The sequence below is a fragment of the Pteropus medius genome, unplaced genomic scaffold (genome assembly GCF_902729225.1).
Source record: "Pteropus medius unplaced genomic scaffold, Ma_sr-lr_union100, whole genome shotgun sequence".
In the NCBI taxonomy this organism is placed as follows: domain Eukaryota; kingdom Metazoa; phylum Chordata; class Mammalia; order Chiroptera; family Pteropodidae; genus Pteropus; species Pteropus medius.
This window is the reverse complement of record NW_024349565.1, coordinates 160,563-182,607: the sequence shown is the minus strand read 5'-3', so window position 1 is coordinate 182,607 and position 22,045 is coordinate 160,563. Positions and strand designations below refer to the sequence as shown.

General features: G+C 63.1%; 1 protein-coding gene and 1 pseudogene across 9 annotated transcripts in view; one reads left to right on the top strand and one right to left on the bottom strand.

The window, feature by feature from the left end:
• The first annotated feature begins 265 nt into the window (after positions 1-265).
• The window catches only part of VAV2 (vav guanine nucleotide exchange factor 2), a 55,290-nt gene continuing 33,510 nt past the window's right edge, over positions 266-22,045 (top strand). For 6 of the 9 annotated variants that reach the window (XR_005657320.1, XR_005657321.1, XM_039882920.1 and 3 more), the window contains exons 1-5: positions 266-507; positions 15,466-15,568; positions 18,248-18,346; positions 19,940-20,131; positions 20,971-21,071. Coding sequence is in view for 7 of the 9 variants with exons in the window: in XM_039882920.1 (XP_039738854.1) it covers positions 281-507; positions 15,466-15,568; positions 18,248-18,346; positions 19,940-20,131; positions 20,971-21,071 (722 nt within the window). In the remaining 2 variants the exon portion in view is untranslated. The remainder of the gene's footprint in view (positions 508-15,465; positions 15,569-18,247; positions 18,347-19,939; positions 20,132-20,970; positions 21,072-22,045) is intronic. The other 3 variants (XM_039882922.1, XM_039882921.1, XM_039882924.1) reach the window with 2 other exon arrangements.
• LOC120618877 (uncharacterized) lies at positions 19,311-19,429 on the bottom strand (annotated as a pseudogene).

The following is a 22,045-nucleotide window of genomic DNA, read 5'->3' as shown; positions in this document are numbered from 1 at the left end:
CGTGAGCTGGCAGCCTCCCGTGCGGTGCCACATCTCGAGGGTGCCTGGGGGAGCCCCACACCCACAGCCACACCCCTGCTTCTGGAATTCCCCTGGCGCGTGGGGGCAGGAGTGTCACACGAGACGAAAGCTTCCTGCCATCCCTGACTCAGTCACCTCACTGGGGCCCAGAGACAGGGAGTGACTATTTAGTGTCCCTGGGCTGAGCTGGGCGTGGGTCTCCCCGCTGCTGGCACCTCTGCCTGGCTGGTTTGGTGACACGTGTCAGGGTCATGCGGACATGTCCTTCCACGGGATTGCAGGCAGAGCCCTTGCTCCCCTGGCAGAGCCAAGCAGGGCTCGCGTTCCGGGGGCGGAGGTGGCTAGAAGGCTGGGGGCCCGGCCGGGGCTGGCGGCGCCACTGACTCCTGCCCACCTCACTGTTCTTCTGTCCCACAGGCCTTTCCCCTCCGAGGAGACCGCGGAAAATGACGACGATGTCTACCGCAGCCTGGAGGAGCTGGCTGAGTAAGGGACGGGGTGCGGGGGGACAGGGCGGCCCCCCGGAGGAGGCTGGCTGAGTAGGGGACGGGGCGCGAGGGGACAGGGCGGCCCCCTGGAGGAGGCTGGCTGAGTAGGGGACGGGGCGCGAGGGGACAGGGCGGCCCCCTGGAGGAGGCCGGCCTCGCGACTGGCCGTGGTGTGGGACCCCACACCAGAGCCGGGCGTGTGCTCCCCAGCGTGTGAGTGGTTCTGCATGTCACACCTGCTTCTGCCTTCTGGAAGGCTCTCCAGCATGCCTGGCAGTGACGTGGGAGTGGCCTTCTGCCCAGGGTCAGGGGTCAAGGGGGGCTTTCTTTTGCAAAGCTGCTGGAGCAGCTGGGCTGGGAGGCTTGGGGGGGCTTGGGTGCTGTGTTGTGGGGGGAGTGGGTGCTTGCAGAGCAAGGGCCCCCGGAGCAGAGGCTGCAGCAGAGGGGGTGTGTGGGCTCGGGCTGTCTGGGGCCTGATGGCGGGGGCGGGGGCCGGGGGGGCTGGGCTGGGACCCGCCGCCTGAAGCCGCAGGGCGCCCCCCTTCTCTGGGTGGCCCCATCTTTGTACAGCTTCGTGTCGGCTTCATTTCTGTCTTGGAGGAATCCACACGGAGCCCGGGCCTGGCCGTCCTTCCCGGCTAGCTCTCCTGAAGTCCTGGAGCCCCCCCAGGGACCCTCGAAAACCCAGGACAGGGGCTATTCCTGGGGAGATCCTCTGGCTCTGTGGGGTCCTGTGGGCAGGGGCGTGGGGTCCTGTGCGGGGGTGGGATCGTGTGGCCAGGGTGGGGTTGTGTGGCCAGGAGCCTGCTGCTCAGGGAGGGGCCTGGCAACTTCCGTGGGAAGGGGCAGTGGATGGGGAAGGCAGGGGGGCCCCATCCTGCAGGAGGGGAACTGAGCCCCCCGACCTGGCTGGCCACCGCCTGAGGGCCCGGCAGAGAGCCCTGTCCTGGCCTGGCCGGGAGCCCCGTTCCCATTTGGCGACAGGCTTCTCTTCGTCCTGGACAAAGGGCCGCTCCTCCTGGGAGGACCGTTGACGTCTGCTTCCCGTCACCGTGTAGCTCAGACGGGGGCCGAGAACTGGAGCCAGCGCAGCCTGTGTGCCCGATGTCGCCCGCACGCCCGTGCTGCCTCTCGGGTGGGGCCGGCGAATACTTTCTGCAGGGCCCTCGTCGATGTAAATAGTCCGAGCCGTTCACAGACACCGTGTCAGCACCGTGCTGGCAGCTGGCAGCTGGCAGCGTGCTCTCGCGCGACTCCGTGAATGGCATGCCGGCGGGAGCAGCTGTCACCACCCGTCCTCCTGAGGCTGGGCGCCCACGACCCCATGTGACCCCACTGGAAGCTCTGGAACTCCTTGGGACGTCTGGTCGACCCCATGTAGGGTAGAGGGTCGGAGAGCACCCTGAAGGGGAGAGATGGGGCCTGGGGTCCCCACAAGTCACAGCTTGGGCCTGGAGCAGCCCACCTGGATGCCACTGCCCGCCCTGACCGGTCCCGGGAGTCAGGGACAGAGAGGCACACTCCCGCACGCGGGGCCTCTCGGGGTCAGGCTGGATGAGGGACTGCTCACCCCACTGCAGGGGTGAGCAAACCGAGGCTCACAGCCTGGGGGGACGTCCCCTGGGGGGAGGCCCCGCCCCCGCCCCGCCAGCAGCCCCTTGCTCTGCGCTCAGGGCTGAGCTGCCTCCCGCCCCGCGTCCTGGCAGTGTTCCATCTCGGGGACCCTTCTCGTCTGCCCCGTCCAGGCCTGAGTGTCTCCCGCTCTGGGAAACCCCTCGCACTCACCCGCCTGGGCAACGTCAGCCCCCCCACCCCACCCCGAGCCCCGAGCCCCGTTCAGCCGTCCACGGGGTTAAACGCCTGCCTTCGTAGCCTGGAGGGGCCCGAGGCCAGACCCCGCATCTTCGTCACACGCGCCTCGTGCACACGGGGACGGCAAGTCCAAGCGATAGTGACGCTGATGGCGAGTGGTGCTGGCAGAGCCTTTGCGGGGCCGGGCACCGCTGGGACTTCATCTCCTTACGTCCGCTGCGTCTCCTTAGCCCCCTGCCCCGCGATCGATTTGTGAGGTGTATTCTGCAAGGGCCCCGTGTCACAGATAAGGGAACTGAGGCCTGAAGACGGGCACGTCACTCAGCTGGTTAGTGGTGGAGCCGAAATTTGACCCCAGTCTGTTCCCTAACCTTCCCACCACGCAAAGTTCGCACCCACCCAGAGCCTGGGGGGGCCCCCGTCAGTGCCGAGGGTGACAGCCTCCACGATCTGCCATTTCCCCAAGTCACCAAGCCGAGGTTGGGGGTCTGTGCTTTCCAGAAGCTTCCTCGTGTAGCCAGGACCTGGCATGACATAGCTCCTCAGTGCCAGCAGAGTCCCTCCCCTCAGCCGGCACCCTCGGGACGCCTGCCTGTCTCCGACGGCTTGTGCACGGCCAGTTCCCAGGGTTCCCGCGGGGGTGAGTCGGGCCGCAGCACCCCGGGGTGCCCATTCCCCCTTTCTCGGCTCCTCCGGTGTGATTGTGCTCTCAACCCAAAATGTGGGGTGTCGGGGGGACGCGTGGCTTCATCCCGATGTGAGGAGGGGGCCTTTGTTCCCCGTACCGTGGACGTAGATCACAGATCCTGGGGCACAGATGAATGTGAGTCTTTAACTTAGTCCCAGCGGCTCCAGTTTAATAAATTTTTCATGTTTTTTTTTTTTTCCCTTCTGTTTTCACTGAAAGCGAGATTTCCTAGCATCCTGTCCCCGTGGACCTGGGGTTGATATTACCCATTACGGCAGTTTACAAGACAAACAGAAATGCCATTTTTCACGGGCTGCGGCGGGGTGGGGGGTGGGGGGGACGTGGCCGCGTGTCATCGGGGCTGGAGCCGGGCTGGGGCTGGGCAGGGGCCGGCTCCGACCCAGGCAGCAGGGAGCCGAGGGTGGCGTTTTCAGCAGAACCGGCTGACTCTTTCCTTTGGGCTCCTGACCGGGTGCCAGCAGTGACGGTCACCTTGTGATTCTAAAGAGCCTCGCCCAGCGGCTCAGACCTCGGCGGCCGCTGAGGGCAGGCCAGGCATGGCTCCGTGTGCAGCTGTCTCTCGGCGGGGGACCTGCTGCGGCTCCTGGGGCACCAGCGAGGCACCGCCGTGTGACAGTGGCCTCGTCTGCTCCCATTCACTCGTTCGGTCGATCGTCATGCCGTCTGGTTACTGAGCACGTTCTGTGTGTTTGCAGGAGCTGGAGGTATAAGGAGGCGTGAGACCCCCCACAAGCCGCTTCCGCGTGGGGGGGTTGCAGGAGGGGCGCGCGCGGAGGAGAGGTGTGGGTCTCTTGTGCGGGGCCCCCAAGAACACTCCTTAGAAAGGCGGTTCCTCCCAGGGGCATCTGGGTCGTTCACAGTCCCCGATGTCACCCCAGCCCAGTGGGTTACTGAGGGTCACACAGCCTCAGCTGAAAGACGCAGCTCCACGGTGAGAGCCACCTCCCGTCACACCGAAAGCCAGCGTGCTGCTCCCGTCACGCCTTTTTCCCAAAGCCACCAAGGTCGTCTTGTCACACGGCCCTGGGAGCCCCGGCTCTGTCGTGTGCTACCTGTGTGTCCCTGGGCAAGGTTTCCATCTTTCCATGTCTCAGTTTCCCTGCGCGTGACAGGCAGTGTCTGAATCTGCTTCTGGGAATGGTTGGGAAGGTCACAGTGACCTTGTGGGCAGCACAGCGCCTGCCCGGCTCCCGAGGAATGTGGTGGTGCTGTCCGGGAGAAATCGAGCACGAACCACACGTGCAATTGCAAGTTTTCTAGCAGCCACATCAAAAAAAAAAAAGAGAAAGAAAGAAAGAAAGAAAAAGAGATGGTTAGGAACGTGTTTTTATCTAGCCCGGCATGTCCGGCACGTTGCCCACTCAGCACGTAATCGGCACAGCAGGTTGTTAGCGAAACGGCTGATGTCCTGCCACACACGGCTCGGCCCGACGCGCCACATCTGGGGGCCCGCGCCACGTGGGCAGCATGCGTCTCAGAGCCGGAACCGATTCCAGGGCCCAGAGCAGGCCCCCACGTTTGAAGGGGTGACACTGGACAGACACGATGCTCTCCAGGGCTCTAAGCTCACTTTCGAGGACACTGAGCAACGCATAATTGCATAATAGAGCAGCTGGTAGAAAAAATTAACAGACTATCGCCACTTAAAAACGCTTTATCAAGCCAACTAGGCCCAAAATGGGAGGCCTATTTTTAGATCGCTCTAACGATTGGTACCCTGTGTTTGCATAATGGCTTGTTCTCCCCTGTGACTCCCCTTCATCCTGGGGTGCTCCTGGGAGCCTGGGGGGTGCTGCTCCTCATGCCTCATACCCGCCTGAGTCCTGGGTGGGCCTGGGGTTGGGGGTCTGAACTGGGAGAGCCCCCGCCCAGGGCTGGGAAGGAGATGTGCGCACAGAAGTGTGACGCCCGAGGCCCGGACCGGGGCCGGTGGATGCCTGCTCAGAACTGGCGGAAGGCTTCCCGGAAGAGGTGACAGCTGGGTCCTGGAGCCCAAGCAGGACCTGCTGAAGAGCAGGGCTGGCGCCCCACCAGCACGAGCAGCCTTGCAGAGGCCCGGAGCGGGGGGGGCCGAAGGTGCCGGGCGGTGGGGAGGCAGGCGGGTACGGCAGGACCACCTGCTCGGGACCCAAGGCTCCTGTCGCAGAGGCGTGCCCGGGACCCCTGTGGAAATGCCCTGTGGTTTCTGACCCGTGTGGGTTCTGCAAGAGACCAGAGCCATCGGGCTCCCTGGGACTCACGGGGCGCGCACTCCCGACACCTGGGGGGCACGGCCCCCGTGGCAGCGCCTGCCGCTTCCTGGCTGGGGTGCGCTCAGTGGTGGGGGCGCCCAGGTGGCAGAGGCCGCTTGGATGTCGGTCTTCGCTGGCTGGAGAGGGGACCGTCACGCAGGCGCGTGCCTGGCCATGCGAGGCCGAGTGACAGTGAAGGTGTGTCCGCCTCAGCCTCAGGTTCCCGTGGTGTCCTGCCTTACTCCGGGCACATCGTGTCCTTGGGGCCTCAGCTTCCCCATCTCCGGACGACAGCCCCAGCCCGGCTGGTGTGGGGGCCCCTTCCGGGCCGAGGGACCCACGGTTCTACCATTGGGGCGCCTGCTGCTGCCCTCTGGGTTCGTGGGCCTCAGCGTCGAAGTGGCTTCCGGCGTACGTGGCTGTGACCGCGGGGGTACGACTCACCCACAGGCGCATGGCCGCGTGCTTTACTGTGCCGTAAACTGACTTCGCAGCTTTAAACGTATCGCGTTAGCATCACTGGCATAATTTTTTAAGATGCACGAAACGTAGGAGTCTCTGAGTCCATGTCACCTGTGGGGTTCAGACACCGTCTCGGAGCGGGCCTTCCTCGTCCCCGGGGTGGGGTGGGCGCACAGGTGGTGGGGGCTGCCACGCCTCTCGGCCTGACCCTGGGCGGAGGTTGCTCTGCACGGTGCCCCTCCCTGGTAGGGGACACAGAGCGGTTGCTCTGCCCCACGGGGACCCTCCTCCGCGTGACAGCCCACCCCCACCCCGGCGTCCTGGCCCGCCCGCCTCACCCAGCTGCACACAATGTGTGTTTAAAAGCTGTACAGATCCACTCCTGTCGAGGCCACCTGGCTAGACCTGCGTGGGGGACGCTCACGTGTGAGGCCGGACTAGATCGGGAGGGGCTGGGTTTGGGGACATTTCATGTTCACACCAAAGGATTGCTTTTCCGAAGGACATGAACTTGAAAGCAGACTCTACAGAAACAGTCCCAGTGAAGACAGACAGACAACGAGCCGCAGCTCTGCGGAGAACACAGCCCACCACGGCTGGGGGGACGTAACCTCCCCTCCCCCCCACAAGCAGAGGGGTGGGCAGACGCCCTCCTTGGTGGCCGCGGTCCTCAGGTGGCTGCTTGCTCTGCCTGACCGGTCGGGGGTACCTCCCCAAACTGGGCGCCCTGGCTCAGGGCTGATAAGGTGACAGCAAGCCTCTGCTCTCCCACGGCCCTTCCTCATCAAGGCCACCTTGTCCGTGGCCGAGCTGGGTCTCCCCTGCCCAGTCAGGCCTTCGTTTCTGCAGTAAGCCCCTAGGGAGTGCCGACTGGGTGCCAGGGGCCTTTGGTCCCAGCCCATGGTTTCCTCAGCAGCACGCGGTCCCTCAAGCCCCGTCGAGGTCTCTCCATCCTCATAGGAACTCTGAGGCCCAGCTGGCCGGCCGTGGGGACCGGCCGAATGGAAGAAATGAAGCCAACACCCAGAGAACACACACGGGTGTGTCCCCTGAGCCGTCCCTTTGGACGAGGGGAGGAGATGGGCTCAGAGAGGCGAAGACGCTAGGCCAAGGGCACACAGCAGCCTCGGGGCAGAACCGCAGTTTGAGCCGGGATTGTCTGGCTCAGAAGGCCACCTGCCTGGCCAGCCGCCCCTCTCCGCCCCGCCCCAGGCCATCCGGGGGAGCCCCGCCTCGGACCTGGACCCTGGACCCTGCGGTCCACTCTTTAACTCGTCAGCAGGAGCTGTCCAGGCGACGTCCACGGGGCCCAGGCCCTGACAGGCGGCAGGCTGGTGCAGGTGTTGCTGGAAATGTGCTTTGATTTAGATCTGCCTGGGCTCCCATCAGGCCGCAGCTGCTTTATTTCGGGCCGGGGTTCCTGGGAGAGTCTGTCTCAGCTGTGTGTGTTACTCAGGAGCTGAGAACTGGTGGTCTTGGCCCCCACGTGACCCTGTCGCCACCACCCAGTGGCAGGGCAGGCAGCACAGGACCGCTGGCCTTTCTCTCCTGTCCCTATGGGTCTAGACAAGCTGCCTGATGCCCTCTGCCCTTCCAGAGCTGGCTGCAGGATCGGCCGGGCAGAGGGCAGCCCACTCACGCCCTGCCCGGTAGACAAGCTCATAGTGCCCGCCTGTCCTGGTTATGGAGGCAGCTGGCCCCAGCTGTCCTGGAAGGCTCTGGCGCTTCAGTGACCTTGAAACCCTGTACCCCGACCCCCAGCATGGCAGGAAGAGGCTTGTGCCCTGTCTGTGCTAGAGTGAGCACAGGGGCCCTTCCGACTGAATGCGGAGCAGACACCGCGGTGCCATCGTGTCCTGTCTGAATACCCAGGTGGGTGCCGCCGGCACCCATGACGGGGCTTCTGTGAAGTCTTATTTTTACCCCCTAGTTAAACCCGGCCCTTTGAGGGCCAAGGTCATCACAGCGGTTGTGTCTGATTTAGCAGGGTGGGGAGGCCCGCGTGACGGCCATGCCTCTCGCCCTTTTCCAGAAGGGAGCAGGGGCCAGTGGGGCTGTGGCCTGGAGAGGTTTACGTTCTGGCCAGGAAGGGCCTCTCGTGAGGATAAAGACCCGGCCTTTCCCTTATGTTCAACCCAGACCCGACACACACTGGTCCTTCAGAAATGTTGACGTAAAATGAATAAGCATCACGTACTCGATGACTAGATTTCGTGGTAAAAATTCTATCTCGTGCATAACTTCTGCTGTATCGATCGCCCAACTTCTCTTCATGCTACACAACCCAGAGCAGAGGTCACCTCTTCCAGGAAGCCATCCCCACCCCTCCGGGGCTGAATGAGGTGCCACTTCCCTGGAGGATTGTAAAGTGGATTGTGCTGTCTTCCTGCATGTGGGCCCCACCCCAGCCCCAGAGGTGAGCTTTCCATCAGGGTCCTCCCTGAGGAGACACCGTAGAAAGGGCACACTGTGGCACAGCTCTGCCAGGGGGGTGGGCCTGCCCCGTTTTGCAGCAGAGGAAATGAAAGCTCGGGCGTGGTAAGTGACTTGCGTGAGATGACACGGCACGCCTTAGTGACAGGGGAGGGATTGGAGCCCTGAGCCATCTGCCACTGTGGCCCCGGACATCCCTCTGTGCCCCAGCCCGGGTGCTGGGGAGGGTCTTCATGCCTCTGGGGATCTGGGGACGTTGCCTAGCTGTGCAGCCTCGGGGGACCACCCTGTTTTCCCACCTGAACGACGAGCGACCTCGCCCTCACAGGTTGGGGTGAGGGTCTCCTGAGGGCGTGTGAGGTCGAGCGCCCTAACGTGTGAGCAGCCCCTTGTGCGTCTGTCCCCATATGCAGGCCGTCCGGCCCACAGCCCGCTTTTTCTGGTCCTCAGGAGCCCCCTCTCTGCTGTCCGCACCGAGGTCAGGAAATGTCCGAAGGGTTTCCTAGGATCGAGTTAATGGTGGTTTGGTGTCCTGCTTCCCAGGGTCCGAGAGCCCGGAGCCGGAGCGCACGCCCCCGAGTGTCGGCGGCAATGTTTTATGGCCGCCGTGAACACGCAGGCGTGCCAGGGGCGGAAAGCCCGAGCGTGGCCGCTTCGCCTCGGTTCTCTGAAGGCGGCTCTCTGAACAGCTGGCTTCATGTAACGAAATCGGGGCAGGCGAGGCTGCTGGGGGCAGGGCACTCGGAGTCCCCGCAGGAGGTGAGGGGTGGGTTCCTGCCCCTCTGGAGGGCAGCGGGCCATGCGGGCCACCGGGAGACTGAAGTAAGTGCCAGGATTTAGCATCTGTCGGCGCAGCTGCCCCCCGGGAGACAGCAGGATGAAGGGATGAGACGGGGTGCAGGAAGGCGGGGTCAGGGCCGGGACGTCGGGTTGGGGCCGGGGACCGATGCGTCCACCCTGTGCTGTCCAGCGAGGGGAGCTGAGCTGAGGTCTTGTCGTGGCGTTGGCCCTGGAGGCTCATCTGCGTCTGGACGTCCACGTGTCTGCCTTGGTCCAGGGCTCCTGGACAGTGAAGGGCGGTGTCTGAAACCTGTGACTCCCCCCGCCCCCCCGGGTGGCGGGCACAGTCACCACTTACCGAGCACCTGCTGTGTGCTGGGCTGTGCCGGTTGCTTACGCTGCGGCCGATCCTGCCAGTGGCCTTCCAGGGGCGTCGGCATTAGCCCCACTTTGCAGGCGGAGAAACGGGCCTGGGCCACCCTGCCGAGTCACCCGACCAAGACTCCCTCTCGCGCTCACCTGACCGCTTCCCCGCCAGGGTCACTAGCGGGAGACCCTTCCTTCCAGGGGACCCGGTGCCCGGCCTGGTCTGGAAGGCCGGCTCTGTGGCCCAGCGCTGACGGAGGCCGATCGGGAGGCGAGGCCGCACACGGGCAGCCCGACAGGAAAGCGTGACAGCACGATGGGGCCGCACTGCGCTGACTCCCGGGGCCTCGGGGACCTTTGCCAGGACTCTGGGGGGCGGGGGGCCGAGTCCAGTGCATGGGGATCAGGTGGGCGGCACGGCAGCTTTGCCTCTCCCCTGTAAGACCCGCTGTGAGTGCCCTGTGGGACACAGCTGGACACGCAGCGAGCTCGTGCTGCAGAGAAGGCAGGCCGGGATCCGCGCACGGTCACGTCCTGGTCACTGCGCTGCGCTCCAGGGCATTTCAGACACCTGGGGGACCTCGTTAGGCACCCCGCCCCGACCCACACCTGTCCTTTCCTCTTCCTCCCGCCCAGCAGCCCCTGCTGTCAGATGCACGGGGCCCAGCTGGTCGCGACATGTGCTAATCTGCTTTGACAGATGCCTGAGACTGGTAATCTGCCCCCTACCCTGCTCGGGACAGTCACTTTAGGAGGTGACGCCTTTGCTGGAAAGCAAAGTGGCAGCAGGAGGTCCATGCCATGTTGGCCAAGGAGCAGAACTGTCGGGACCAGAGCGCGTCACCCCACGCAAATGACACCACTACGTTCTAGGAGCGTCTGCGTCTCAGACGTAACTGCTGCCCTGTGAGTCTCCCACCTGGACTGTGAGGCCCGTGGCCCAGAGTCGGTGCCTTCGTCACCTCTGTGTCCCCGGACCCGACGAGTTACCAGCACAGGAATGGTCTGAGGATAAGTATTGACTTAACTCATCTAATCAGGCGGTTTTCTAATTGCAGACGGCCGCGCTCTCGCTGGTCGACGAGTTGGGGGCGGGGCCTGGAGGCTGGCGGAACAGTGGGACAGTTAGGAGGGAAATGCTGGAAGGGAGGGACCCACAGAGAGCAGGAGTCCCAAACCCTGATACCCCACCTGAGGCCTCGGCTGACCATTGAACCTCACACGCACAGGAAGCATCATCCCAAGGTTTCCAGCAAAAATTTCAGCTGGAAACTGAGTTTGGCACTGTGTCGGTTGCTGCCCAGTGTTTGAGTTTGACTAAGTTAGCTGCTGGGACACACATCACTCTTCAGAGGAAGCCGTGGGATCCAGTCTCTGTAATGTATCATTCAGGATGTTCAGTGTCCAATAAAAAATGATCCGACTGGCCAAGAAACAGGAAGGGGTGAGTCATATTCGGAATAAAACGGAGTCAATAGGACCCAGTCCTGAGATGACTCACATGTTACAATTAGCTTTTCTGAGTATGGTCAGGGACTTACAGGAAAATATGTGCCAAATGAATGAACAGATGGGGAGCCTCAGTGGAGAAATAGAAACCGTAAAAAAGGGCCAAATGGAAATTCTAAAACTGAGCAGGACGATAACCGAAATGAACAGTCACTGGATCGGCCTCACGGGAGAATGCAGGTGGCAGACGGAATAGTCGCTGAGCTTGAAGACAGTTCAGTGGAAGTTTTCTGCTCCGAATAAGGCGGGAGAACAGATCGAAAAACAGGAATAGAGCCTCAGACGTGGGACAATATCGAGCGGCCTAACGCAGCTGTAATTGGAATCCCAGAATGAGAAGAGAGGTTGAGGCAGAAAAAAACTGTAAAAACAGTGGCCGCAAACCTCTTAAACTCGAGAACCTCTGTGATAAAACTGCAGAACATTGCTGAGGGAAATGAGCAGAGACCTGAGTACACGACAGCGTATACCATGTTCATGGATTGGAGGACGACGTCGCTAAGACGTTAGTTCTCTCCGAAGTAAACAGTAGAGTTAATACCGTTCCTACAGCGACCTCGGCAGGCGTCTTTTTCATTGGTAAGATGACCGTAAAGTTTATATGGAAACACAAGGGACTTTAGAATGGCCTCCACACTCTTACAAAAGAAGAAAACTACCCGATCTGATTTAAACGACCCCATTTTAAGACTTTCTATAAAACTGATCGAGACGGAGTGCTATCGGCCTAAGGATGGATGGATGGGTCGATGGGACAGGCGCAAGCATTCCCCAGTGGACCCCCGCTGCTGTGGTCATTGGGTTTTCGTCAAAGGGATCTGAGCCGTCCAATGGGGAAAAGAAAGTTTTCAGCAAATTGTCCTGAAACACTTGAATATCTCCGTGGGGAAAAAAAAAATGAACCTCAGGGTCTACCTCACCCCATACATAGAAATTAATGAGATGGATTGGAGACACTGGAACTAACTCTTAGAAGAAAATATAGGGACCTTTTTTTGCAACCTGGAAAAAGCAAAGATTTCTTACACAAAATACAAGCATTTCTTAGGACACGGAACGGAGTTAGGACACCGTACGAGAAACGTTTGATACGTAAGCCTTCGTTAAAATTAAGAAAGAATTCTTATCAAAAGAGAACATTAAAAAAATAAGTAGCCGAACCCAGAGACTGGGAAAAAGTTAACAAAACCTCTCTGACAAAGGATTTGCATCCAGAATACATCACGAGCTCATGGACTTCGATAAGGAAAAGACAGGCAGCAAATTTCTACCAGTGGACAAAAAGCCCCGAGCAGGACTTTCACAAAGGAAGATACACGAACGTCCGTGATACGCGGAAAAGTCCTCCGCGTCGTTAGTCGTCAGGGAAACGCACAATGAAACCGTGGCGAGGCCTCGCTAGACACCCCGTCCAGCGGCTAAAATCAAAAACACCAGCATCAGCAGAGCTGAGCAACGCGGAGCGGTGGGGACTCCCGTGCAGGCGCAGGCTGCGGGGGCGCGGCTGCCACGGCCACGTGGCGGAAGCGCGTGGCAGCTGCTGCCGAGGTCACACACACACCCCGCTCAACCCGGCGATGCCACTCCTCGTGGCGTTTCGTTTCCAAAAGAGATGAGAGCAACGGTCTGCACACGCACGCACGCGCGCACGCTCAGAGCGGCTCTTATTTACGAGAACCCAAACCGACCTGGAAGCAGCCCGAATGTTCATCAGGAGACTGGATGGCACATTGCGGTACGTCCACGCAGTGGGTCAGCACTCGGCACAAAGAAGCCAGACGCAAACGGGACCCTACGCTCAGTGCCATCGATGCTGCCATCTAGGACAGACGCGGCCGATGCGTGCTGGGGAGCCGTCGGGAGGCCAGGTGCCAGGAGAGCGGGAAGGCGGGGGACGTTCAGTGACGGGAGACGGTTCCGTAGCGCTGTGGCTGCGGGTTACACGTGGGGATCCAGTTCCCAAAATGGTGCAACGGCGAAGGCTGCACCTTGACCTCTGCAAACCTTAGCGAAACCATGGCGAACGTCTGGCAGGCGCTCTGCCCGTGCCGGAAACGCAGGGGTGTGTGTCCTGTCGATGCAGGCGTTGGCTAGGTAGGGCCGAGCGGGTGCCGACTTACAGGTGGCGCCAGGAAGAGGCAGATGGGGAAGGGACTCAGCCCCTCCAGCCTCCCCTGTCCGCTCCCTCCTTAAAATGCCGCGGCTCCTCTTCGGGCTCCTAGTGGGGCCGGTGCCCGCTTCACCCCGCGGTCGGCGGACGGCCTCAGTGTTTCTCCGAACCCTGCAGTGCCGACCCAGCACTCGGCCCGTCGTCAGGTACCGAGCGAGAGAAATCATGGTGGCCAGAGGCAGAGTGGGAGGCAGGGGACGGGGATGCGTGCCCCAGGAGACCCGAGGCCTTGGCAGGTCCCCGGCGTCACGTGCCCGGCAGAGGCTCGGGCTCAGGTGGGAAAGTGAGCGGTTGGGTCTCCGCTCTGACCGATGGGCCGGGGCGCTGTGTGGAGTGGGGGCGTCATGGCCTGTGCTCGGGGTGGGACAGAGTCTTGGTGTCGGTCTGAATGTGGTACAGGGAACGGGGCCTTTAGGCTGGCAGCTTGGCGTCCCTGCCCGGGTGGCCTCGAGGCCCCTGCTGGGTCTGCTTCCCATCATTTGTATTGGCCTCATCGGCCCTGAGGCTGTGTGACTGTCCTCGTGTCCGCGACCCCCTGCTTCCTTCCACTAGCCCGTCGGAGCAGAGCCACCTGTGCCCAGACGGTACGCGTGGCCTCATCTGCCTCTGAGTTGTCTAATTTAGCAGCCTGGAAGCTTCCGTGGCTCTCCTGTTCCACACGGTCACCGTTCTCGACAGTGGCTGTGTCGCCAGCCTCGCTCTGCTGAGTGACGGAAATCTGGGTGGCTGGCTTTTGCTGGAAAGAAAGCCTGCAGGGACTTGCCTGGACCCCCAGTGACCTGGCGGGCAGGGCTGCGGGAGCCGTTTCCTTTGGGACAGTGTCTGGAGAGGCAGGAAGGCAACGAGTGACCACTGCCCAGGCCCGCCTAGGGGACAGACCTCCACGGTGGCGAGAGAACCCACGCGTCACAGACACCCTCCCCGCCTTCACGTTGGTTCCGAGGGGCGCCTCTGTCACTGTCTGGGCACTGCTTTGCATCCCAGTGTGACTTCCGGACTGCCCACGTCCAGACAGCTGTAGGGGAGGGCGGATGGCAGGGGACTGTGTGCTCTCACCTGCAAAGTGGCCCCAGGGCCCTCCACCTCCACGGGCCTGAGGTTGGAAGGCGGAAATGCTTTTCGAGGGCGTGGGCCACAGCCGGGCCCAGCAGTGGTGGGGGCTTGTCACGTCCCAGTGCGCAGGCCCGTGGGCTGGGAGCACAGCGAGCTCCGTGCACGCGGGTGCTGAGGAGCACCAGGCGCCCGGAGCAGCCTGCATGGGCTGAGTCCGGACGGGAGCTGGTCCCCGCTCCCAGATGGCGGTCCGGATGCCCACGCCACAGTCATGCTGCAGCTGGGTCCCACGGGGGCATAGGTGCAGGGCCTTGGGGACACCCCTTTGGCTGCAGAGGCTTCCCCTGGATGTGGACACGCCCCCTCTCAAGCAGATCTTGAATGGTCTCTACTCTCTCGCCCCCCAGGCTATAAAGTGACAGCTCGTGTTGAAAAGCTTCATTTGAGAGGGGGCCAAGAACCCATGCGTAGGGGCTACTGGATGTCATTGCTGCCCACACCTCCCTCCGTCCCTCACGTGCCCTGAATTGTGGCCACTCTGTGGGGTGATATGGGGAGTGCTCCCCCACATTTTGATGCCGTCTCAGAATCAAGCCCTGCTTTGAACCCAGGCTAGGAGGTGTGGCCTCACGCAGAGAGCCAAGGGCACGTGGGGCTGGACCCTAGGCCAGAGTGACACCCACGCAGGGGGCTTGTCCAGGCCCGTGGGATCCCGTGAAGTGATGCTGAGCCGTGCTGTGTTTCGGGCTGGTGATCAGAGGGATTAAGGAGTTGGGTCTTGTCCGGGGAAGGGACAGACGCATCTCAGTCCCTTTAATGAAACAGTTGGGGACGCAGTGAGCGGGGTGCACCTTGTACGAGGCCACCCGGGAGCGGGCCGGGTTGCAGACTGGGCCAGGTCCTGAAGGCCTCCTGGAGGAGGTGTCCCACAGTGTCCGCTGTGCGGGGCAGTGGCAAGGACCCAGAGTCCAGGTGTGGCCACGAGCGGAATCAGAGGCTCATCGAAAGCGGCCACTTCCTCGTGCTCATTCGCGAAGGCGCCTCACGCTGTGTCCCTCTCTGTCCGCTCCCTTGGCGCCTGGTGGGGTAGATGTCCCCGGGTGAGCACTGCACCCCGACCTCCACGCTGGGAGGACCCGGGCTGGGCGACTGCGAGTCCCGGGCGCGGCCGGGGAGAGGGCGCTCGGCCCGTAGCCGGGGTTCAGGTGGGGCGGTCTCACCCTGGGCCTCCGGGTGTGTCTGGAGAAGTTGGGGCCTTGTCATGGTAGGTGCTTCTAGAAGGACTGCGGGCCAAGTGCCAGACGGTGCTGTGCACGCTGCGTGGGAGGCAGCGGGGAGGAGCTGGCCGTGGCTCTGACCGCCTGCTCTCCCTGCGGGGCCCCTGGCGCACTTGGCTGCAGCCCCCACCCTGACCACGCCCCTCCTGTGCAGCGAGCATGACCTGGGGGAGGACATCTACGACTGCGTGCCATGCGAGGACGAGGGTGACGACATCTACGAGGACATCATCAAGGTGGAGGTGCAGCAGCCCATGGTAAGCCGCCCGCGCCCGGCGTCGGGTCCCCGAGGCCGCACCCCGTCCTGCTGTCCCTGGTCCCCGCCTGCCGTGGGCCCTTCATCCCCGTGACACGTCCTGAGGGGACCGGGCCGGGAGGCCGCTGCCATCGTCCTTCTGGGACGCGTCGCCATGGAATTCTCGAGGGCCGCGTGGGGCTCCGGCCCTTCCTGCCCGGGGAGCCTCACGCCGCTCGGCCCTCCTCCCCCTTTGTCGGGCGTGGGGGACGCCATCGGCCGTGAGCCAGCTGCGCGTCTTTTGTGTGGCGAGGGTGTTTATTTCCGATCAGGTCTCCGACGCCACTCGGCTGCGATGCACATCTACTGCCAGCAGCTGCTGTGCGGAAAGGGGGGCCCCTGCCGGGCCGGGGGGTGGGGACTCGGTGGGACAGGCCACAGCCCCCTTGGGCTCCGAACTCCGCAGGGTGGCCAGGGTGCCGCTGGCTGACTGTGGAGGCTTTCGACGCTATTCGCTTTCACCAGAGAGATGGGGGAATTTCTCAGAAAGCAAATTTCAGTGTTGTCCTTCCCTGCGGGGGGGACCAGCTGGTCGACGAGGCCCCGTCCCCGCCAGCAGTGCCTGCCACCATCACTGGCATCACACGGGGGAGACGCAGATGTGCCGGGCGGTGGCATGCATGGCCCCCAAACTCTACTCCTAGGAACAGGCTCCTCATTCTGCCCCAAAGGGTCTGAAGGTGGGTGTTCTTGCCCACAGTTCCCAGGGGGCTCGCTCCGCAGAGTCGGCCGTGGGCCTGCGCACGAGGTCCGCCCGGGGCGGTTCTGCCCTGCCCGGCATCCTGCAGTGGGGCGACTCTGCTCCCGAGCCTTCCTGGGACGTGTGCTAGGGGCAGGGCGGCCATGCCGGGGTCCTGCTGCTGGAGGGCCCTGCCCCGCCCCCAGAGCCACGGCCGCCCCAGGCCCCAAGCCCGTTGGGAGCTGGGTGTCCTCTGGTTAAAGTGAGAGCGTGTATATGTGGTGGCCTGTGGTTATCCAGAGGCGCCCTGGTCCCCAGGCCATACAAGCTCCCCAGGGACCCCCTTCTGTGCCTGGCCCACAGAGGCCCTAGGGCTGGCTCTCCCGAGAGGTCACTGCTGTCCGTGGTCCTGGAGCACGCATGACAGGATCTGGGACTGTTGGCAGGGTCTGCGGGGGCTGGGAGCGGATGCCCGCCTGTGCCCTGGGGACACGCTAGCACCCCACCTGCCCCCCTGTGCTCAGTGTCCTGTCTTCTATGCAGGCGAGCCTCCTGCCGCGTCCTCTGAGATAAAACGGCTGGCTTTATTTCATTCCGTGTCATGTCCAGAGCTATCTGGACAGCTTAAGTGCAAGGTAATGAGGAGGATGGCCTTTCGGAGGACGAAAAGGCCGGAGGATGATGGCAGGTTTCGCTCGCAGCCCAGACGTGCGACGGGCTGGCGAAGCGCGTGGCCCCAGCGCCGTCCGTCCACACCCAGCCAGGCCGGCGCGGGCGGGGGCGGGGCTGCGGTGCGGTCCCTGTGGCTGTCACGTAAATGCGCACGAGGGTCCCGACTCCCCACGCACGGCTTGCTCAGCGAGCCAGCGCTGCTGATTGGTTCTTTCTCCCATCTGTTCTCCATGCTCTCAGATTAGGTACATGCAGGTGAGTGGCGGGCGGGGAGGCTGCGGGGTGGGAGCCGCCACACCGTCTCCCTCCACCGCCCTGGGACGTCTCGGGCCTCTGGACACACTCGGGCCCCTGTCCCCAGGGAGACACTGTCGGACGCCATTCTTGCACGCAGTTTTAAGGGGACCAGGGCAGTGCTGCCCCAGGCCGAGCGGGGCTGTGGCCTCGGAAGGAGCCTGGGGAGCTGCTGACCCCAGGCTCTGCCCCGCCTGGCCCCCAGCGCATTTCTTAGAGGAGGAGGAAGAGGAGGAGGGTGGCGTTCGCGCAGATGAGTCCAAATGCCATGTCGCATGTCCCAGCCCCATTTCCCCAGAGCCCGACTCACGGGCAGATGAGGCTCAGCCCGAAAGGCCCTGAGGAGCGTGACTGCCCTTAGGCACCCCCACTGCCTCCTCCCTGCACAGGCTCTTGGTCAGTCCCAGCCCCGGCCACGTTTCTCCCAGAGGTAGGGGACAGGCCCTGGCACGGAGGCGTGTCCTCCGGTGACCCCTGCCAGGGGCTGTTATCTCAGGTCCCTGGTTGGAGGTCAGCAAACACCTGGGGTCCAGCCCTACCAGGAACTGGTGTCTCTCTGAGGCACCACCTGGCCAATGCTGGGACGCACGCCCCGTTGGCAGGTGTGGGCCTCCAGGCAGCTGGTCACGGCCTGTCCCTGTGCACGTAGTGGGTGTTTTAAGTGTGCCGCACCTACTGTATATCTCTGTGCACGTAGTGGGTATTTTAAGCATGCCACACCTGCTGTATACCTGTGCACGTAGTGGGTGTTTTAAGTATGCCGCACCTGCTGTATATGATGGAGGAGGTGGCTTCAGAGGGCGTCCCCCTGGTCTGGAAGCCTCCATTGTCACTGGTTCCCAGGTTCATGCCACGTCCTCTCCCCGCGGCTCAATCTCCTCCTCTGCTAAAGGGAGGGGACGGGCTTGGGTCCCTCTGTCTCCCATCTGGCCCCACACTCGATGGCCCTATGGCCAAGCCCCGGTGGTCAGCAGGCATCGTGCGTCTGTCCCCTAGAAAATGGGCATGACCGAGGATGACAAGAGAAACTGCTGCTTGCTGGAGATTCAGGAGACGGAGGCCAAGTACTACCGGACGCTGGAGGACATCGAGAAGGTGGGCGGAGCTTGGGCCTCTTCCTGGTGGCCACGGGGTCTCCTGGGGGGTACTGTCATTGGGAGGGGACCAGGGCAACGGTGAGGGATGGCAGTGCTCAGTGGTCCTCTCGGCCTTGCCATCAGGCCCCCTCCCCCATAACGGAGGCTCCCCTCACTTCCTCTGCGCCTCTGTCCCCGACTGGAACCACGGGCCCCGGCCAGGCCGATGTCCTTGTCGACCACCCCATTGACCCTGCTCCTGCCTCCTGCCCCTCGGCCCTCAGTTTGGGCCCCGGTCCATCACTCCGAGCTGCTCTCTGGCTCTTTCCAGCCTAAACTGGGTCATAATGGTTTCTGCTCTGAATCCACTGAGCTGAGCTCCTTATGTATGCTCTCTCACCAAGGGCGCCGTCTGCGCTCAGCCTCTCTCTGTACATTGGGATGACGGCATTATCACCCCACAGGTGGCTGTGAGTGTCCTGAATTTGAGACAGTCAGGCCCGAAGAAGTGAGCCCTTGTGGCAGACCAGGTGCCGGTCAGTCCTCTGCCCCTGGCAGCCTGCCGAGCTCCAAGGGAAAGGGCTACGATGCACCTTCTCCTGCCCTCAGCCTGCTCTGGCCTCCTGTGTGCACTGGCTGGTGGCATTTCCCTGTCACTGGAGCAGCCACATTGCCAACTGCCAATGCTAACTGCGATAAAAAAAAAAAAATGAACGTTTCTAAGATAAAACCTTTCTGGCTATTCTTTGATTATGGTGTAGGACCCAGTGATGGGGACATCTAAGTCCCTCCCTGTTTAGGGTACTATTCGGCCTGCAGCCAGGAAGAGGAGAGGGTGGCAGGTCCTTCTCCAGAGGGGCCCCTGGGCAGGAGGTGACAGTTTCACGTGTGTACATCGTATCTAAGGCGGGCCTGGGGGTCTCGGGCAGAACTGCTCCCCGCCACTGTGGTGCTGCTGAGTTGGAGAGTCTCTTTTTTTTTTATGCCTATAGCACCTGGTCTTCCTGGGTGGTCTCCCATCCAAGAACTAACCAGGCCCCACCCTGCTTAACTTCCGAGATCAGATGGGATCGGGCACGTTCAGGGCAGCGTGGCCGTAGATGAGAGTGTCTCTTTTGATGGCAGGTTTAGGGGCGAACCCAGGAGTGCAGGCTCAGGGATCTGAGTGCGGGGGGCGGGGATCGTGGCCCTGTCACCGTCCACACGGGTACGATCATGGCCCTGTCACCGTCCACACGTGTACGCTGGGGCGATGCCCCTACCCCCTGGGCCTCAGTTTCCTCAAATGTCTCAAATGACAATAGCAACACCTGCCCTGCTTGCTGTGAGTTCAAGTCCAGCACCAAGCAGAGTGTCCCCTTGGGGCTCTGACCACGTGGTGAGTGTAGGGGCCTGATTGACGCTCAGGCCTGGCCCCGCCCATTCCACAGTGGGCGGGGCCCAGGTCTCCCCAGGATGCTCTCCACTGAGCGCTGAGCACCGGTGGGTGCTGGGCCTGGGTAACGGGTCCGCAGGGAGCCCCCCACCTTGGTGAGGCCATCGGAGCCCCTCTGGCCTGGAAGGTGGCCGACCCCTCGAGGCTGAGACGGCAGCATCGGGCTCTCTCTTCCAGAACTACATGGTCCCCCTGAGGCTGGTGCTGAGCCCCGCGGACATGGCGGCCATCTTCATCAACCTGGAGGTATGGGTGCCAGCCCCGCTTACCACGTGCCGCTCCACTCCACTGTGCCCAGGGCCCCAGAGAGCTGTGTCCCTGCCAGGGGCTCGGTCGGTCCTGGCTGAAGAGTGTTTTCATGCCTGCCAGGTGGGAAGAGAGCAGCCCGCCTCCCTCTGGGGACTTCGGATTGAGGGGACGGGAGGACGTGGTGTCTGTGCTGGTGGGTGTGGCTGAGATGCACACACCCCAGAAGAGCTGTGGGGTTTGTCGCTGGAGGGAAACACGTCCCCTGCCCCTCAGAGCAGAGCCCGTCACCCACTCTGCACATGCCTGTTCGTGGACACAGGAAGGGCCATCCCTGTGAGAAGCCACCTTGACGTGGCCAGCAGAGCAGGCTGCAGAAGCGATACACGGCAGGCCCCCTCCCCTCTGCCTGTGGCTGCGGGACGCTCCCGCCCGTCCCCTCAGCCGTCCCCTCAGGGCTGGGTGCAGGCCACCTCCGGGTCTCGGCTGTGCCCCTGACCCAGAATCATCCTGCCAAGAGCAGGGGCCAACACGAATGGCCGGGGACAGACCGGGAGCCTGGATGGGGCATGTGGGGAGCCCAGTGTGCTTCCTCCCAGTCTCCCGTCTGCTCTGAGCTGTGGGGAGCACCCCTCTCCAGCCCGAGGCCCCAAGTCCACTGCAGAGAGACATCATCCCTCACGGCCCAGAACCCCAGGCCGCCGACGTCCCAGAGCCTGCCCAGGGTGGGCCACATGTGTCAGGGCGGGCGGGCGGGCGCGGGCTGTGGATGCTCCCCGCAGACCATGCACTGTAGCAGCTCCGAGCGGATGACACCCTGGTGTTTATGTGGGAACGCACGGCCGGCGCCCAGGCCCCCCACGCAGAGGGCCTTGCTGGAGGGAGGTCCAGCAGTGGGAGCGGCAGCTCCGCGCCCTCCCGGCCCCGCATGCCCACTCACGTGCACGGCTCTGTCACCCCAGGACCTGATCAAGGTGCACCACAGCTTCCTGAGGGCCGTGGACGTAGCCATGATGGCAGGGGGCAGCGCCCTGGCCAAGGTCTTCCTGGACTTCAAGGAGAGGTGAGAGGCAGCCCTCCCGTCTGCAGGGCCTCTCCCAGGGCAGGGCAGAGCGGTGGGCGACTTCGCCCGGGGCGGATCGGGGGAGGATCTTGCTGTGCGGAGCCCGAGGCAAGTGGCCGCGTCCCCCCGGCCCCCCCTTACTTGTAAGCTGAGGCAGCTGTCCACTCTCCTCCGTCACAGCCAGGAGGGGCGCCCCCAAGCAGGGCCCAGGTGGGAGGAGGCCTCGGGGGGCTCCAGCAGCTCCCACCGCCTCTTCCCGGAGGTCTGGGTGGCTATAGGACATCCGTGCACCCACTGGCCCCTGCCTCGGGGAGTCAGGCACCTGGGAGGTGCCTCCCGCTCTGGGCTTGGCTGTGGGGTGGCATGTAGCGGCCACCGCTGCTGGGAGACAGCTCACCCCATGCAAGGGACTCGGGCTCGTGGGTGGAGGATGTGGCTGCGGCCCAGGCTCTGGTGTCCCCAGAGCTGAGACCGCTTCCCCTCTGTGAGGACAAACAGGCTGGTCCATGCCCAACATGGCTATGGCCATGCAGGGGGCGGTGCCCGGACCTGGGGGTGCACAGTGGCTGCCAGGAGCCCGGTGCTCAGCCGTCCTGGCATGAACCAGCCCCAGCCGTCCTGCAGTCCTGGCCCTGGAGAGCCAAGGGGCTCTCTCCTCTGTGGCTTTGCCCTTGGGGGTGGGGTGGGGTGAGAACTGCATCCCCAACCCGGCCTCGAGCTGGGATAGAGCTACAGAAGGGGGACCTTCTCTGGTTCGGGGAGAGCAGAGCGCCCCCCGTTCCCAAGGCTTCGGCAGCCCTTCTAGCTGGCGGCCTTTCGGGGAGTGGGGAGGCTGCCACACGGAAAGAGCAAACCGAACGTGCGGGCCTGTGCTTACGGCGCCGTGAAGCTCAGCAGGCTGTGAGCCACAGCGCCCCTAAGCCTGCGTGTGTGTTTGCGTGTGCGTGTGTGTGCGTGCGTGTGTGCATGTGTGC